General features: G+C 41.0%; 1 protein-coding gene across 1 annotated transcript in view; it reads left to right on the top strand.

Annotated features, from left to right (window-relative positions):
- Window positions 1-4,096: 4,096 nt before the first annotated feature.
- LOC149837375 (uncharacterized) overlaps window positions 4,097-18,949 on the top strand; it is a 47,356-nt gene continuing 32,503 nt past the window's right edge. Inside the window, exons 1-4 of the mRNA XM_090006000.1 lie at window positions 4,097-4,483; window positions 4,579-4,706; window positions 4,801-4,913; window positions 14,652-14,840. Coding sequence (XP_089862126.1) covers window positions 4,152-4,483; window positions 4,579-4,706; window positions 4,801-4,913; window positions 14,652-14,840 — 762 coding nt within the window. The 5' untranslated portion in view covers window positions 4,097-4,151. The remainder of the gene's footprint in view (window positions 4,484-4,578; window positions 4,707-4,800; window positions 4,914-14,651; window positions 14,841-18,949) is intronic.

Genomic DNA, 18,949 nt, shown 5'->3' with positions numbered 1-18,949 from the left:
ACTGTGTAATCTATAGATGTTGAAGCAGCAAACACTAGATGCACGGACGTGCTGTTCCAGCGCATCTGCGTCTCCCACAAGACCGTCCGGCGGCATTCCAAACCCAACCCCCACCAGAATGGAGTGGACAGGGACAGGGGGTATGATTTTCAAGAAATACAAAAAATAAATAAAGCATGTTTTAGACAAGAACATGTTTGTGCTGGACAGGGCAGTGTGTTAAGTTCAAGCTTAGATAAGCAGTCAAATGCACCCTATATGTCCAATTTCAAAACTCAATTCTTCAACTCATGGTCGCAAATATCAGTCATGTTTTGAAAATCTCTCGGTTTTATAGTGATATTTTAAAAAAAACCATTCTATGTTGGGACAAACATGATACATTCAAAATATCACTCGTTTAAAATATTGTGCTTTTGTGACAATATTATTGCAATAGTATCCCATTATTAATGCAATATTTATATTTCTATATATTTGTTTATATTGTCAATACATTTTCTTATATTTTATAACAAAACTTTTTCAAAAAACAAAAATTTTAAATTTATATCCAATATTTTTCTTTGCAAAGAAAAATCCAATAACTAGATTTGTAATTATGGTTTAAATTGTCATAGAACTCACCTAATCACGCCAATAGTGATGTGATTGGTTCAAGATGGATGAAACACAGTTTCCCCTAATGAAAATGGCATAAAAACCCAAGGAAAATTGATTTAGGTGCAATCTGTTAGAAGAAAAGAAAAAAAGGACTTCAAAACTTGGAAATCGATAGGAAAAATGATAGAAGAGATGCGAGACTCACCAATAGACGTGAATGGTGGCTGGAGGTAGCGTAGATCCCTAAAAACACAGCACAATGCTAGGTGTTGGCTTCAAGCTAGCACGGTGGTGGCCTCCAGTAGTGAAGAACAAGATAGAAAGTGTCGGCTGGGTGGTCGTTCGACCGATGTCCAGGCGACGGCGGCGTCGTTGGTGGAGGGCCAGCCGTGGTAGGGAGGGTTGCAGAGGTAAGAGAGAAATTAGAGAAGAGTGTTCGGCGGGGAATTGAGAAGGAAGAGAATGGCGAGGGTTGGCTATTTGTGAAAAGAAAGAAGAGGTGAGGGTGGTCGGGTGCCCTAGTGAGCCCCACACTACCTTCTTCAGGCGCCAAACCAAACGGGCTTCTATTTGGATCCAAATAGCCCCAAAAACCAAAAAAATCATCCTAAAATAAAAACTCAAACTAAAATAAGATATAAATGTTATATTTAGAACTCAATGAGTGGGATGCAGGATCCACAAATGTTATGTTGGATATGGATTAGGTTATGGTTGATATGACATTTGATCTAACTTTCAATGAGTGGGTCCGGTTTCTCAATCAGAATTAAAACACAGTAATTTTGGATGACTGTAATCTCATCTCTTGTGATGCTGGATCCACAAAAAACAAATCAAATATACTGATGTTCATGCCAAACAGATCAAGTTAAAACTAGTTTTGATCTAGTTTCAAACCTATTTTTTTGTACAATTTCAAACTAGATATGAGTAAGCATGACATTGCTTTCAATTCGTTGGAGAGCAATAGGTATAAGAGATTTCCAGCCAGGTAAAGTTCATCTCGTAGAGAGAGAAATGAACAAGAACGAATGCACTTTAGTTCTCTCTAATAAGAAGTAATAAGGGGTTTTGCTTGTTTGGCAGTAGTAGTGAGTGCATGTCAACTTGTGTTGGGACGTTGCAAGTTCGAATCCCAACGGTATGGTCTGCCTAACCCCAGCTTTTTCTGCCCCCCCCCCAAAAAAAAAAAATCTTTCAAAGACTTTATTAGTTAGTTAAGATCTACGGAGGATCTCGAGTCTGAGCCCCACGGTAGAGGTTTTTGGGGGAGGGTATTGTGTGTTTTACCCCCAAGATGCGTTGTTTGCTACCGTGCATGTTCAGGGGTCCGAATGAGCGCCACGTATATAAGCACATAGGGCTCGTATTTTTGTGTGTGTCAGCATTACTTAGCATCGCAGTCCGGTGCGATTGCAAATACTTAAGTACTCTTGTTATTTTCGCCATGAAACGATGGTTCGAGAAAATGACAAAAATGTTCTTCATTCAATGAAAAGGGAAATGACGGTTCGAGAAAAGGACACAAATATCTTTCACCCAACATCGTCATCTTCTTCAAAGTTCAAACAGTGGAACGAACCTGAAACGCTCTCTCTTTCTTTCGCATTTGAACTTTCTGTCGTCATCTTCTTTCTTCTTCGTAAAACACTGTAAAACCCTTTATCTCTCTCTAGATAATAAATTAAAGGAAGCAAAGAGCCGGCGATCCGATGGCGATCGTCGTCCTTTTCCTGCTAGCAGTGGTCGGAATGCTGCCTTTATCCAGCGAGCAACTGACTGTGATGACTCCTACGCCGCCTTTAAGGGACACCTATAATGGAATCTCCCTCCAATACACCTACAACGGAGTCTTTCAAAGTATAATCCGTTTGCCCCTACGTCGACAATACTTCCGATAAAGGCTATGCCTTCCCGACCACCTTGATGCTGCTCAACACGGGCGTTCGTACCCTCAAGTCCTGGCGGGCATTCGTCGGGTTCTGACACTGCGAGGTCTTCATCTCGACCTCCGGCGCCGTGCTCTCTGATAGGACCCACCTCCCCGCCAACGTTAAGAATGACACGTTCCTCTCCGGCTTCCCCGACACGAACCTCAAGTCTGCCATCGGGACAACTAACGACTACAGCCTGATCACGACGAAGATCGTGCTCAAGAGGGCGAAGTTCAGCATCGCAATTTACGATTTACACACAGTAGCGATATACAAAAATTGCGTAGCAAAAAAAAAAATGGCAAATCGCTATCGAGTAGCGATTTACGAAAATCGCATAACAAACGAAAAATGGAAAATCGCTAAATTGAATAGCGATTTACGAAAATCATGTAGCAAAAAAAAAACTTTTTAATCGCTATGCAATGCTCGTAAATCGCTAAATCGCGTTGCGAAAAAGGCAAATCGCAACGTGATTTTTGTAAACGTGTAGCATTTTTTTTGTCCTTTTCTAGAATCGTCGTTTCATGACACCAATGACGGGAAAGGGTGTTATGAAAACCATGAGCAAGAAACAACCGAAGAAAACAATAAACAAGAATGATCAAACAAAACACAACGACACACAAATTTATGTGAGAAAACCTCCCCTTAAATTCGAGAGGGAGTAAAAAAACATGTCCGCCCAGAGAAAAAACTTTATTGCGCTTTTTAGACCCGTATCGGGGGGAGCCCCCGGACCCCCCTCCTGTAAAGGCAAAAACTTTGAATCAGGCTCCACAACTCATCAAGTTTAATCATGCCACAGTCAGTGTGCAGGTCAGTCGGTGCTTGATGGAGCAATGTAGGATCGTCTGTTGTATGTGCATAGAGGCAAAAAAAGAAGGGAGAGAGAAAAGGTTGATGCTCATGGTCTTCTTCAAGGTTTAGGGTTTTCTTTCTCGGATAATATTGTAGTGCAGGGACTAGGTCTTAAATAACCATCTCTCGGGTACTTAAGTTTTTACAACCGCTCATTTTCTAGAATCATCGTTTTATGGCACCAATGACGGAAAGGATACTTAAGTCTTTGCAACTGCACTAGACTACGATGCTAACTGATGCTGACAAACATGGGAATACGAGCCACACATGCTTATATACGTGACGCTCATTCAGACCCATGAACACACACCTGCCTGTTCGGGGGTGCACATATAACCTACTTCGGGTTTTTGGCCTCAACTGAAGATCTCAAATCCTTGGTTATGAGATCCTTAGTTTGAATGGAGGTTGGATCCCACGCCTTGATCCTTGAGTTCGTGGGCCTCCTCCTAAATCCACGGCAGTTAAACCAGTCTCTATTGGGTGCAATATGATTGCACAAATATTTGTGCATTAAACATGATCTTTTCACCAATCAAACACGCACTATTTGTTTCAAAATCCGGCGCCGACATTATTTTTATGGATAATGGATGGTATCCTCCCAAAAATACAAGTGGTCAGACCGGATTCGGATAAAGATCCAATCCACTCGCACCCCTAGAGAGGATAAAAAAATGTGTCGTTTGCATTTGTGTGGATGGGGAACGGGAGGTTCCTGCTACCTCCAAACTTGGAGTTGGAACCATGTTGCTCTTAGCCCAAGCTTCACCAGATGCTCTCTCGCCACCATGCTGCTTCCTCCCAAGAGCCCACCCTCCAAAACCATCCATTCGCTATTTCCGTTCTTCTAAGCCCCAGTTTACGCATACCCCATTTGCCAGAAGAAGCGTAGGAAGGGGCATTCTCAAGGCGAATGCCCAAGGTGAGGGAAATCTGAGAAACACGGCCCACCTCCCGCCAGAAACCAACCAACCTGCCCAACAGCAGGAACCCATCTTGGTTAAAGAAGACAGTGTGCCCCTGGAGGGCGTCATTCAGTTTGAAAAGCCTGGTTCCTCTCTTTTCTCTAAATGGGGGTGTGTTGCTCTTGTTTTTGCTTTTCAAATTAGATTAGATTAGATTGTGGGTTCTTGATGATTTTGATTGTCAACAAATTTTGTTGGGATATCAGAAGAATTGGTGTTCTTGCTGCTGGGGATGTCCTATGCTTGCTGCTGTTTGCCGCTTTTGGAAGGTGGAATCATGGGTTGCCTGTTTTTGATGTCGAGACTCTTCATACTGCGGACCCTTTTATTGCTGGTGGGTTTTCGAATTGTGGGTGGCTATTTTTTTTCTTCTGATATTTATTCTTTTCTTTTAAATTTAGTTTTGATTATTCGTGTTTGATATGTAGGATGGTTACTGAGTGCTTACTTCTTGGGGGGTTATGGACCTGATGGAAGAGGAACTAATGGCCTTCAAAAAGCTGTTGTGGCTGCTGCCATGTCGTGGGCTGTCGGAATTCCGGTAATTGCGATTTTACTTGTGGTTAGGTCTGACTAAGAGAGCGTGTCGACCTTCGTTTACCTTGATTATATTTCAGCTCATTTTCTTATCACCAGGTTCCTTATGTGTCAATGCATGTTGCCATTTTTCTATGATAACCTTTTTTTGACCAATGAAAACTACGGTAGCGTGTTCGTATTCCGATTATCGTTATGGTTTCCCAGGATTTGTTAATACTCATCGTCCGTGTTTTCGATTAGTTATAACACTTGAGCGGCCAGTTATGAAGCAAATGCTAACAAAGCTCTGAATAAAACAGACTGAGTCTTATCAAAATAAAAAATGGAACAGGACTATGTCCGGATTGAAGGGGGACTGTCCACCCAAAGGAAGGTCCAAAATCTACAACTGATGATAATCGACGGTTGTTCTTTCTCTAAGGATCAAGTTTTTGATACATCCGGCTTTACATATTGGATTACAAAATGGCTTGATGTGTCCTTATTCATAGCAATGATAGCATATGATTTTGTCACCTTTTTTGTACTTATGATCTCCTCTTTTATCGTTTCTTTCATAGTTGTTGGGATTTCTCTCATTCTCATTTTTTACAAAGTGATGAGGTTTGTAATTCTTAGCATGATTACCGGGCTTGGATATAGCAAGTACAGTTTCTTCATCTTTTGAAGCGGATGACTTCTTCAATCTATTCTCTTTTATAGTCAGTTCATCAAGAGTTTCAATTATGGATGACACACCTCATCTGTGAAGGAGAGCCGATTTAGTTTCCTCAAATTTGAGCTTAAGCCCATTCACAAATTGATAGAAATGTTCCATTTTAATTTGATTTTCACGGAGTTCTACATCTTGAGGATAATGCTATTTTGGCTAAAGAATAACCAATTTATCCCGTAGAAAAAAAAAGAGCATTCTAATATTCTTTAATGTTCATCTCTCCTTGAGTCATGGTTCTTACTTTATTTTGTACATTGCATATGTAAGCAATATCTTTAAGACTATTCATGTCCTTAAGATATTTTCAAGCATCGCTAACAAAATCAAATTTTGCTAAGCTAGAGCATTTATGAATGTCTAGACTATTGATGAGCCATCCAATTATTTTGGAATGATCCATCTTCCACTCTTTCCATTTTTTCTCATAATAAAAAACGATTTTACCTATTTTCTTTCCTTGAAGAGCTACCTCTTTTCCATTCTTAATTTTTGTAAGAATGAGCTTGGGTTCCTTTTCGGTACCATCCACTAAACCCCATAATCCCTTTTTCCATATCTTGTGTTTTACTATGGATGCCCACATAACATAGTTTATATCTTTAGGCGTATGGGAATGAAGATTATAACTTCTCTCTCATTCTCTATTTCTTTACAATATGAAGAGAAATGGTAGAGAAAGAGAAAGCGCGAAGAAGAGAGAAAGGTAGAGATACAAGACTTGCTTGAGAAATGGCATGCTCCCCGATGCAACAATTCTTGATTTTTTCTATCCGCTAAGCTCACGATCCTTCTCTTGATATCGTCACGATCTTTCTTCTAGAAAATTGCCTTTGGATCACCAAAGCTTTGATAGCATGTAATGAAGTGGATTGAATCCGATACACATGCAAGAACACACTTTCAATCAAGTAGAACACTTGATTGAATCAGCGAAACCACCCACACAAAGGTCTAACAAATTGTTATTGCATTAAGACACTAAAAAAGTGTTATTGAATACAAGGCCAAATAGCCATATTTATTATACATGGAGAGGCCAAGGGGGGCAGCCCCATGTGACTATTGGGGCAGCTCCAACAGCCATATGGAGCTGTCCCAATCAGTGTGACAAAAAGCAAAAAAAAAAAACAAAAAAGTAAAAAAAAAAGGTACAAAGTAAAATAAAAAATAAAAATACCAGCTCAACCCCTAATGGGCTGACGCCTATTTGATGAAAAGATCGAAATACCCCTGATGCGTATTTCAGTTTACATATATATATATATATCTTAATATTACCGATACGGGCCCGCTACCACCCTTCAATGGGATATGATGATCTTAGGATCGAGTGGGGGGTAGTCCATGTGGTTCATAAAAAACATTCGCAAATTGCTCTAGTATTGTAACAACCCCAACTCATATTCCTTAAAAAAGTGCGGGTTTTTTTATAAAGCAAATGCGAAAACATTCCCAGAGATCCAGGGCCTTACAGTTAAACATCACCACCACAAGGGATCTTATACTCATCTTTCATACCAAACCAAACTTTATTTATTCAAATGTAAAGAGTCTGAGACATAATTAATTAAAAGTAAAGAAAGCAAACGAAAAGACAAAAGCAAAGAGCCACGCTGTCCAAAGAATCTGCCATGTAGTCGTGTGGTCCCCTCGTGACTCTTCTCAAAAGCAGGTCACCCACTAGGCATCTCATGCTGCGAAAAATACAAAAAGTAGGGTGTCCGAATCCAAAGAATCTTGCGTATAGGTCCCTTTAATGAATCAAATAAGAAAAAAAAATATAAATAAGATTCATGCAATATTTTAGAGCGACATAAACATAACACATTCATAATTCAAATAATCATTCATGCAATAAGAAATATTTATTAAACATGAGTGAACCTTTAATAAATAACAATGATCACAGATTAAGTTTTAAAGACATTTAACATGCATTAAGGAACAACATTATGCATTCTTTAATATATCACAATTAAGGGAATGAGTAAATATGAATGATTTAATGCATAGCAGAAATATGCATGATTTCAATGCATATGTATGAACACATTCTTATCTTTAGTCAAGTTTTCTTTTTCATATGCATGTTCTTATTAAATGCACATAATTTAAGTTTCTTTTTTTAATTACCGTTGCCTGCGGATACACCAAACAAGTAAAATCCCCAAGGTTAAGTTAAGTTCATAGGATAACTTAACACACAAGTTGTATTTTATTATTGGGTTTCAAACTTAGTCCTCGACCGATATCAATAAACAACACCATCCATTGAAACATTAGAAAAAACATTTAATGTCGAACACACCAGGAACATCAACACCCACAAGTGTCACTTTTCTTCGTATACCAAAACAACAGTTGTGTCTACACACCATCCTCAGACAAAGTAACGGATTCTCCCTACAACCGTGGCTAGGAGAAGAACCTCAATATCGGGTTCAGGGACAACAACAATGCACACAAAGTTTTAGTATTCTCACGGTTTCTCCAGAACCGCAATATCCAAGATTCTCACACTAACGAAGGAATATCAAGGAAACATAAATTACATTGTTCTTTACTTTCTTTTATCTTGTTACTAATTCATCTCTTTTACGTTTGCAAATCAACATGCAGAATTAATAACATAAGCTTGCAAATCAGCATGTCAAGCTCTTCACGGTACCACAACCCTTGACATCATGAAATAATGCAATACAAACAATAATATCACATTTGATTTTTGCAATGCATAGAACAACTAAAACAAAAAGCAACACATGCTCAAGGCTCACACAACCCAGAATGATCCATTTGATCATCAATGTATTCATATGCAAAAATCATTAATCGCATGCCAGTGTGCATTACCTTCACATGTTTTTCAATGCACCTTCATATATGCAAACTTTTGAGATGCACACGAAACAATAAATTCATAAGATCATGCATTAGTGCACACGTGGCCAAGTTAAATGCATGCTTCCATACCAATACGCATATTCATGTTCAGAGCATAATTTCATTTAATGCAAGTATTCATGTCATATACATGCTTCAACTCACATATTCATATCATATGCACACTCTTATACACTACACATTTTAGTCAAGTATGTTAGTATTCAAGTGATAGCACACGTGTCCTACTCATAAGTTTAAATGTATACATACACCAATGTTACCTTCAACATATCCTGTCAAGTAACAATCCCATTCCTTAACATGTACTCAGATGCACCCACTTAACAGGAAACTAAAATTAAAAAGAAAAGCACACCACAGGCTGCATTATATATATATATATATATATATATATATATATATATATATATATTTTTCAATACACTTGACCAAGCCGACCCAGTCAACTGGGTCTGGCATGCAGCCAAACCCACCCAGTCGACCCAGTCGGTTGGCTGCCCACCAGGCTCAGCCTGCCAGGCCAACCAAATTCGGTTGGTCTGACAGCCAGCCCACACAGGAAAAAAAACCTTTTTTTTCCTGTGTTGGCCAACACCTAGCTGGCCGGGTTGGAAGCCCAGCCCAGCTGATCCAATTGGCTGGGGCTGCCAGCATGTGGCTCAACTGAGGCCTAACACAGTAAAAGTTATGTATATATACCAACAGAGATATAAAAATTTCAAGCATGCTTGTGCACAAGTAAAGAAGAAAAAAAATCTCAGTATGCATGTGCATGAACTTTTTTTTTTTGCACAAGGTATGCTTGCATAATTCAAGTATACTCAGTTTCATAAGTTCCCAACCGGATTATGAAATAAATATCAATTATTACCATAAACATACAAGCAGCCACGTTTTTGTTTGAGTTTTTTCCAGTTTCACATGCCCTACTAATCCGTAACATGGGTCTTTAAAAAAAACATCAACAATACTATGGTGCACACACATGGCAAACTATATTTTTTGTAGATTAAAATTCTGTTTTAATATAAGAATACATCCACATGTATGTTATTCCACAATAACCTGGATTTCATCCATGGATCTTAGAGTAAATGAGCGGATTTACTCCACATGTATTTCTACTAAAATACCGCATGGAAATCGAATCCATGTTCTTTTTCTCACTCAAAACAAAAGAGAAACCCGTACCTTTGCGTGAATCGAAGGAAAATAATGGTGGATCAAGGGTTGGATGGCTGAAAAAGATCAAATATCCTCTTCTTCTCCCTTTTACCTCTCTTTTCCTTACTTTCTCTCTTCCCCTTCTTTTTTTTCCTTCTCTTTCTCTTTTCTCTATCTTTTTTGGGGTCTTTTTATAGGCCCTATGGGGAGGTCGCCCCTCCCTTTTCCAGCCCTCTCTAAGAGAGTTCCACGCTCTCTCTCCCTTTGTTTCCTAATTTTTTTGGAAATACTACCAAATGTTGACTTTTCAAAACAAAAACTTCCAATCCTTTTAAAACTCTTTCCTAACCTCTCTTAAGCTGGAATAAGGACTCTTTTAAAGAGTCCTACTCAGCCCCAAAAAATAAAAATCCAGAATTAATATTAATTAATTAATTATTAGTTAATTAAAAAATTATCTAAAGGTACCCAAAAATAACCAAATTAACACATAAGGTTTCCTAACCTTATTAAACCACAAAATAAAGCTTTATATTCCATTTAAAGTTGGAAAAATTATGAGGTTTGGATTTGGATCCAAATTCGGGTCCAAGATCCAAACCCATACCCAAAATAAAATGTATCAAGATCTGGTTGAATCCAGATTTAAGTAGGACTTAAATAAGACCCAAATCCATATTAGTTCGGATCGTAGGCCTTGGATCCAATCCAATCCAACTCCGGATCCATTTCGACAAATTGCTCAATTTTCAGGGAAAACATGATTTCAGGGCAAACCAGAACTCAAAATCGGGAAAACAAGATATCGTTGCGCTCAGAATTTTGAGATGCATCCAACGATATATTACACGACTATGAAATTTTGAATTTCGCCCAAAAATAACCCGAATTTCGCTTAAATTTAAAAATCGAAATTAAAACTCTTTCTCACGCTTCGTTTGGCTCACCTCGACCTCGTCGATGAGACCTGGGTCAAGCCTAGACTCAAAGGCATCTGTCTAAAAATAGATCCTCAAACGATTTTTCTCCCATAGCCAAATTTTCGAGAAACATCTCAAAATGGCTAAGTATAAAAATACGCGATATTATAAGTACCCTTGCCAATTCCGGCGAAACAAACTTGGCGGAAGCTTTTCCTTCATTCATGTCCATGGATTGGGTCGTGAGGAGATAGGTTGTGTGACTGCCTCAGAGTAGTTTAAGTGCAACCGTGGACAATATGGCGGTGGATGTGGGGGCCTTGACACCCGCAGGCTTGATCTCCTTCCCCTCATTTCCGAATTTCATCTTTATGGAAGAGAAATCCCAAGCTACTTGGCCAAGGCTCTTCAACCAATGCATTCCCAACACAACATCGACCACCTCATGGGAATCACATAAAGATCTACAATGAAGCCACTCTCTTGAAGCCTTAATGGTACGTAGGAGCACACCTCTCTACATTTGAGGTGGGAGTTGTCCCCCGTCATTACGTCAAAAGCCAGGTGCTCCTTGAATTTGCACCCCAATGATAGCACAAGGCTTTCATGAATGAAATTGTGAGTGCTTCCGATGTCTATCAAAACGTCCAGATCTGGGCCACATGTCTTCCCACAGATTCTCATAGATTGTGGGCTAGGAGCTCCCGAAAGGGTGTGATAAGAGATCCCATGCGCGGGATCCTCATCACTATCACTTTCTTCTCCATCCTCCAATTCAGTGCAGTTCCTCTCTTCTTCCTCACTTTCTTCTTTCGCTTGGTACACATGAATTTTTTTACATTGGTGGTCTCTTGACCATTTCTCATTACAATTAAAACAAAGGGCCGTTTTGATTCGCTCTTCTCTTTGAGCTCGAGAGATGAACTCGACTTTTGGAGTGGAGGGTGAGGATCCCTTAGCAAACTGTGGGTTAGGCTTGCTCATTTTCCCTTTCTTAGGCGAGTCGGCTAGGCGGTGTGGCTTCTTCAAAGCCCACAACCGTTTTCGCTTCTCATCATGCAATCGGGCTACCTTGTAAGCCTCTTCGGGGGTCCTCACATTAGCGGTCAGAACCTCTATCCTCAATTTCTCACGTAGCCCGCCTATGTAGGAGCCCAACAAGGTCTCCCAGTCCACGTGTGGGAGCAAGGTGCATAGCTCCTCAAATTCGTTTTGGTAGTCCTCAAGGCTGCCCATTTGTTTTAGATTTTTTAAGTCCACATGGTAGTTAACTAGGGTCGTAGACCCAAACCTTTTCATGACCCCGGTCATAAATTGTTCCCATGTGGGCTTACCACGCATGGTTACCACACATTCATACCACCTAAGGGCGCTGCCCTCAAGGTGGGCCACAACCTCATCTACCTTTGCATCATGCGCTATTCCATGACAAGTAAAGAAGTGGGCTGCCTTATAGAGCCATTCATGGATGTTTTCACCGGAAAATAAAGACATTTTGAACCTCACCTTGCGACCATGCCTCGGTCTATGTCACCGGAAAATAATGATATATTACCTGAATTTTGCCTATGAATTTCGCTCGATTTTAAAGGTAAAAAATAAAAGGCTTTACTAAATCTTAATTGGCTTGTTTAGGTTTTGTCAATGGGCCCACACCCAGACCTAGCTGATGCCACCTAAAACTGAGGATTTTATCAACTTTACCAAAATACTTAGCTATATTTTTTGAAATCTCAGAATTTAACATAGTTGAAAACACATGATCTTATAGTGGGTGGCATAAATCTGCTGGGACACAGTTCCCAAGGCTGGAAATGAGCACAAATCCCCAAAAATGCCTATTTAGGGAAATCGGCTAAGGAAAAATCCTCAAAAAGAGAGAAGAACAAGGGGAAGAAGAAGGAGATGAAGGAGAAAAACCTACCTCTGCGTCAATGTGGCTGTGGAAGGGACAGATCCCATCTGAAAATGGTGGCACGAATCCCTAGGTCATCTGCTAGTGTGAAAGAGAGTGAGAGGAGATGATTTTTCTCCAAAACTTAAAGGAAGAAGAGTAAAAATGGGTGTCGATCCCCCCTTGGGAGTGAAAGGAGAGGATAAGGGGGTTAGGGGCCTCTAGTGGGACCCACCTAGTCCCACTTATGCGCCTATTCAAACCGGGTCCAAATCGGATCCGATTTGGATCCATTTTGACAGAAAACCCTAAATCGGGTTATATATTGAAATAGATAAAAAAAAAAACTAAACAAAAATCCCATATCTTACATATATTATTTCTAGATTAAAAATAGAATAATTTAATCCCCTTTAGTTATAAAAATCCCATAAAAACCAAATTTCGGATCGACCCAGTTAGGTCCAAACCCATACGGTCCTCGTGTCCATTTTAGAAGTCTATTTCTTTTCCAAAACTAAATCCTAAATTTTGCTAAAATGAATAACTATTCTAACTCTAAATAATTTATTGTTTTAGAAATTCCTTGATTAATAATTATATTCGATTAAAATATCCACTTAAATTATTTATGACCAAAATACCCTTTTGATAAAATCCTTTCATAAGCTTCCAAAATACCTCTAGTTAAGCTCAAAAACACTGTGAAAGCACCTTGATAAGTCATAACTCACTAAAATATATAGTTTTAATTATAAATTTAATATTTTAAATAGTTAATTGTCCAAAATAATTCTAAAAAATACCAATTATGCCCTTATTGGCCAGAAATGAGCCAATGAACATGTAAAACATCAATAAATTAAATTTAAAATCTAGACACATTTTTTACTTTATCATAAAAAAAGTTCACTTTATTTATTTATAACTAAAAAATCACAGGTTTTACAGTTCAATAGATGCACAAATTAAGAATAACAACCAAAAATGAACACAGACACACATATATCATTCATTTCTTTGTAACTTGTCCTAATAAAATCTCTTAACAGATCTATAATATTACATTTACTAAATTATTGCAAAATAAACAAGGATACCCACTTCCAGTAAAATGGTTTAAACCTTTTTATTTCAAGTGCGTGCTCATGCTTCCAGTGGTTTGGGGTTTGTACCTTCGAAGCAGAGTGCTTCTAGAAAATCATTGTAATGCAATTTGAATTTAATCAAGACTATGCCATCTGAACACAGTTTAAATCCAGTCATATCTGGTTCTTTTGTCCAATCTATTACAAGATACTGATTGGATCTGGGTTGGGCATAATCCAAATCTGATCTTTGATAGCCCTATGAGAAGGAATGGTTTCTTTCTTGAAGAATTACCTATTTAATTAATTATTTCTTAAACAAAAATAATTGCTGAGTCCATAGTATGAAAGTTGTTGAGCTGTGGCCTCTGGGAAAGTACCTCAAATGAATCCTACTATAGTCTAATTTAGATTGTCTTACATCCTACCCTTAATGTGATTTTGTCTAGTGATAACAGGATTACTGATTCATATTTCATTAAATTTTCTCCTGTATGAAATGCAAGTCCTTATCTAGTTGCATACCTTGAAGATAGCCCAAAATATTAGAGAAGAACCTGTGGTTAGCTTTTCAGAGCAACAAATGAACAGTAATTCCATATACACAAATATTTATTGTTCATTGTATATAATAATGTAAGTTCCTATTCATGAATGTTCATGGTGGTTGTTGTATCCCTGGCTTTGGCATTTGCCAACAGCAACTCTCTGGCCCTTCTCCCAGTTCCTTATTTAATATAATGATTTTTTTAATATGCTTGAATTCCTGTTGATCTTCTTTGTCATACGGGCACTGGACACTATCCGTGTGCAATTTCCCATTAAGGAATAGCATATGGGGGTATACTACATGGGAGCAAATTAGAGGATCCATGTGACAGGCTAGCTGATGTTATCCTGGATACTGTAATTCAATTCTTTATTCTGTCATGTTTTTGTTTTTTCAATTTTTAAAAAGCATTGTCAGATATGCATTTGAGGTGATTAATCTAATGATTTTCATAAAAGATCTCTTTGTAGGTATTAATATATATCCATCTTTTATTGGCAGCTAGGATTGATTATCCGGTCATCAACATCTGGCCATATACCCCCTGCCACCTTTATATTAGTTTCTGCGGGTAGTACAGCAATCCTGCTGATTGGTTGGAGGGCACAGCTTAATTCTCGATTCCCTGATGCTCAAACCAAGGGGAATGAACAAGTATACAAGCGTGGGAATCCATTTGAACTTTTTGAGGTAGGACTCTTTTTCATAGTTAACTGTAGGGGAAACAAACATGAAATCAGACTGTTCAAGTGAACTATGCATCCTGCATCACATGATCTTGTATCTGCATATGCTGATAAACTAAATTTTGCTTCATGACATGATTAAATGTTGCTTGTTGTATTAGTTCATTTAAACCTAGGCTTCATAATAGATAAACATATTTGGCTCCAATTTTGTTCTCAATGAGTTACTAATTAGTTTGAGAAAAAAAAATATATGTGGGCTATTTTTGATTTTAAAATAATGATTACCCCTTCTTTTCTGAAATGATGAACCTGGTTCCTTAATTAAATCTGCATATATTGGGTGAATTATTGGGCATCCTTTGGATCAAGCTATGCACTGGCTATAAACTATGTAATCTAACCTATATAACCGTGACATGCCATTTGGGCAGTCGTACCCGTGTTGACACGAGTACTGGTACCGGACGCAGTGCGGGTACGTCATGGGTTGGGTCTTGCATTGCACCGGGTCGGGTCTAATTCAAACCTAAAACAAAAAAAAAAAACCAAAATGACCCCCCCCCTTGAAACCCTCGACTCTCTCTCTCTTTCTTTCCCATTTCTCTGGTTCCTGTCTTTCCCATTTCTCTGGTTTGGAAAACGAGAGGGAAAACCATAGAGAGAGGGAAATAGGAATAAGGGGAAAGACAAGCGGGAGAATCAAGAGAGAGGAGAGAGGGGGGAAACCAAACTAGAGAGGGGGAAGAAGGAGAGAGAGAGAATGTAAAACCCACGTTTCAAAAAAAAAAAAATCGGACCCGGGCCGGGTCGGGTCCGGACTCGACCCGGGGCCGCCATCGATAGGGTTTTAAGTTAACCCGACTCGAGAAGGGGATTTTGAGAAAACCTCTTCTCGAGCGCCGCAACACCTTCCCCCCCTCCACCTTCGATTTCGGGGAGATTAGGGGAAACCCATCGGGGTTTCCCCATTCATCGCCCCCCCTGAGGCTTTTAAAAGCACTACAGGGGGGCGGTGGAGGGCACACAGCCCTTCGCCCCCAGCACGCCGCCCTCGATCTCCTCGCGACGACCCCCTCCTCCTTCTCTGCGCTCTCCACCGCCGCCGTCGCTGCGCCCCACGCCGACGCCGGCCACCGCCTCCCAGGTACGCCACTTCTCCTCCTCCCTCTTCTCTTCCTCACCCCCCTCTCTGTCACCTCGCCGGGAGGCCGACAGGCGGCTCACAGCCCCTGCCGCGGCCTCCCACCTTCCCTGTGCCCATCGGGGGCCCGACAGGTGGCCTATGGGACCTCTGTCGTCCCCTCTTCCCTCTGGGGGTGCGCCGGAGTGCCGGCAGGGGACCAATGGCCCCTGCGACACCCCCTCACCCCTATGGGTGATAGGGAAACCGACGGGAGGTCGGTTGCCCTCCCTGTCACCCCCGCCCCGATCTCTCTTTTTCTGGCAGGGGTCAGTCCCCCTGCCACCCCTAGATCACCTGTAGGCAGGGGCAATGCCCCTGCCCCTTCATGTTTCCCGGCAGGCAGGGGCTCGCCCTGCTGCCTCTGGGGTTTTGGCGCGCAGGGGTAGTGCCCCTGCCGCCTTCCTATCTCGGCTGGCAGGGGCAATGCCCTTGTCGCCCTTTGTTTTGTTGGGCTGACAGAGACTCACCCCCTGCCGCCTCTTGGCTTCTGGGAGGGCAGGGGATAACCCCCTGCCGCCCCTTGATTCTCTGCACGCAGGGGCTTGTCCCCCTGTCACCCCCGTCCCGAGCTCTCTCCCTCTCTCTGTCGGCAGGGGCTGGCCCCTGCCTCCTTGTTGCTGTCGGCAGGGGCTAGCCCTGCCGTCTCGTGGCTGTCGATAGGGGCTGCCTCCCCTGCCGCATCGATGCTGCCGGCAGGGGCTGGTCCCCTGTCGTCTCGTGTTGTCGGCAGGGGCTGGCCCCCCTGCCGTTTCGTGGCTGTCGACAGGGGCTCAACCCCTGCTGTTTCGTTGCGGTCGGCAGGGGCTCAGCCCCTGCCGCTTCGTTGCTGTCGGCAGGGGTAGGCCCCCTGCCGCCTCGTTGCTGTCGGCAGGGGCTGACCCCCTGCCGCCTCGCTGTTTTTGACAGTGGCTCATTCCCTGTCGCTCCGTTGTCGTCGGTGCCGCCTTCGCCTAATTCTACCCTTGCCCCGTTGCACCATTAATTATATTAACATAATTGAATATTTAACACTCTTGCATATTTATGCAACAGGTCCCGATCGTGCTCCGCTGCTCAACCCTCGTATTATCCTCACGCGTAGGCGTACGCAGCTGCACGACATCCCAAGGTAGGGTAAAGTCGCACAAAGGGCAATTGATGAACCTAATTAAGTTAAAATAATTAAGATGTTCATGCTGGATATACTTAAATTTATATTGCTTTTGCATTGCATATTTTCTTGTCTGCATAATTATGAGTTCGGGTACGGTTGTACTCTTCGAGTATTAATTTGCGTATTTGCTTATGTGGTTGAAGGTGGTTTCGTACTTTTTGCAATACTCATGCCCTTAATTGCTTGCATATATACTTGCCTGTACGTTCCTATGGGTCGATGTACAATTTCATTCTTCGATCATTATTTTGCATAGTTGCTTATGAGTTGAGGTGTGGTTTCGTATTTCTTAAAATACATATGCCCTTCTTTGCTTGCATACATTTTTGCCTGCACGTTTCCTTTGAGTGAGGTACGACTTCGTGTCTCGTGTATTACTTATGACCTTATGTGTTTGCCTATCTAACTGGTCAAGGTATGGTTTTGGTACCTCGTGTGTTACTTATGTGCGTTTCGCTCGATGTGCGGCATTGCAAGTTGAGAGTTGCTTGTTGTCAGGTTATAACCTGCATATGCTCATATTTATGGTAAATATGTACTTACATAAACGTAGTCTTGTGCCTATCCTGATATCACTTGTTTTCAAAACACTAGAAGTTGTGTTTGTGTGTTGTAGTTCTTTAAAAGCGAGTTTCCTCCTGTCAACCTAGTGCTCTTCAAATTGCACAGCTTTTGCAAAGTTAAGTTTTAGGTCTTGCAGGATTGCGAAGTCACATTTGGCCCCTCCCAAGTCCACACACTTGGGAGAAATGTTTTATAACCTTGATTCAAGTTGCGTCTCATTTTGAATAACCCCGATCAGGGGGCATGAGCATATGAATGAGTGGGGTTCTGTTGAAGGACCCATTCTTTATTTATCAATCTAGTGTCACATGTCGATACTAAGATAAATTTTGGATGCAAGATTGATAGTGTTGTGCCTTGCGTGAATGACTTAATGTGGCATTATGGCTTTTAAGGATGAATTGTGCCAAATGAGCACTCCTATTTCTTTGAATTGTTATGAAGTTGTGTGTTGGGTATTCCTTTTGAGAAGCCCACAGACCTCCCCGGTTCAGTATAGCGTACTTTTAGACATGCACAACATGTTAAGTACTTTGTTGATCAGACGAGAGATCCGAGATGACCTTGCATCATATGAAAAATGTCGTTGAAGTGAATTCAAGACTTATCTTGCTAGGCTGTGTTGTATTCATTCTTTTGCAGATAATATCTGTTGGGGTTTCTTTTGTGGAACCATATCCCTTTCATCGTAGTCGTACTTATGACATGTACGACCGTACTTTTTGACAAGTATGTCTTCTTACGTTGCGATGATTGGATGAGTAGGTTGTGGCAACCTCGATGAGCGCAAATAACAAAATGTTGTGATCACTTAAATAAGTGATGTTTTCGCCTTCACAGGCAAGATACTCGAGTGGGTCGAAAGACCAGAGTATGTAGAATGGGTCTTCAGTTAACTACCCCTGATGTACTCATTCGAATCGCTGACTCCTGTCAGGAGAGAGGACAGGAAGGTACAAAACTTCGATGGACAGGCCATTAATGGCAGTTACGAGCAAAAGACTCGGCTTCCCCAGTCATCGGAGTTAGGGGAATGAGACTACCATAATTATCCTAGGTGGTAGCTCTCCATGTTTGGGATGCATCCATTGTTTATGCGGCTTTGGGGATTTCTCTCTTGGTCACCGACCGTCCCCTTAGGTGCGGACTCAGTCAGCTATCCGGGTTATCATAAAATACATAGCATAATAAACCCCCGGATCAGTCTAGG

This window comes from Nuphar pumila, chromosome 5 (genome assembly GCF_984573655.1).
Source record: "Nuphar pumila chromosome 5, dmNupPumi1.hap1.1, whole genome shotgun sequence".
NCBI lineage: Eukaryota > Viridiplantae > Streptophyta > Magnoliopsida > Nymphaeales > Nymphaeaceae > Nuphar > Nuphar pumila.
Note: the sequence above shows the minus strand (reverse complement) of the source record. Positions and strands in the feature narration are given on the sequence as shown.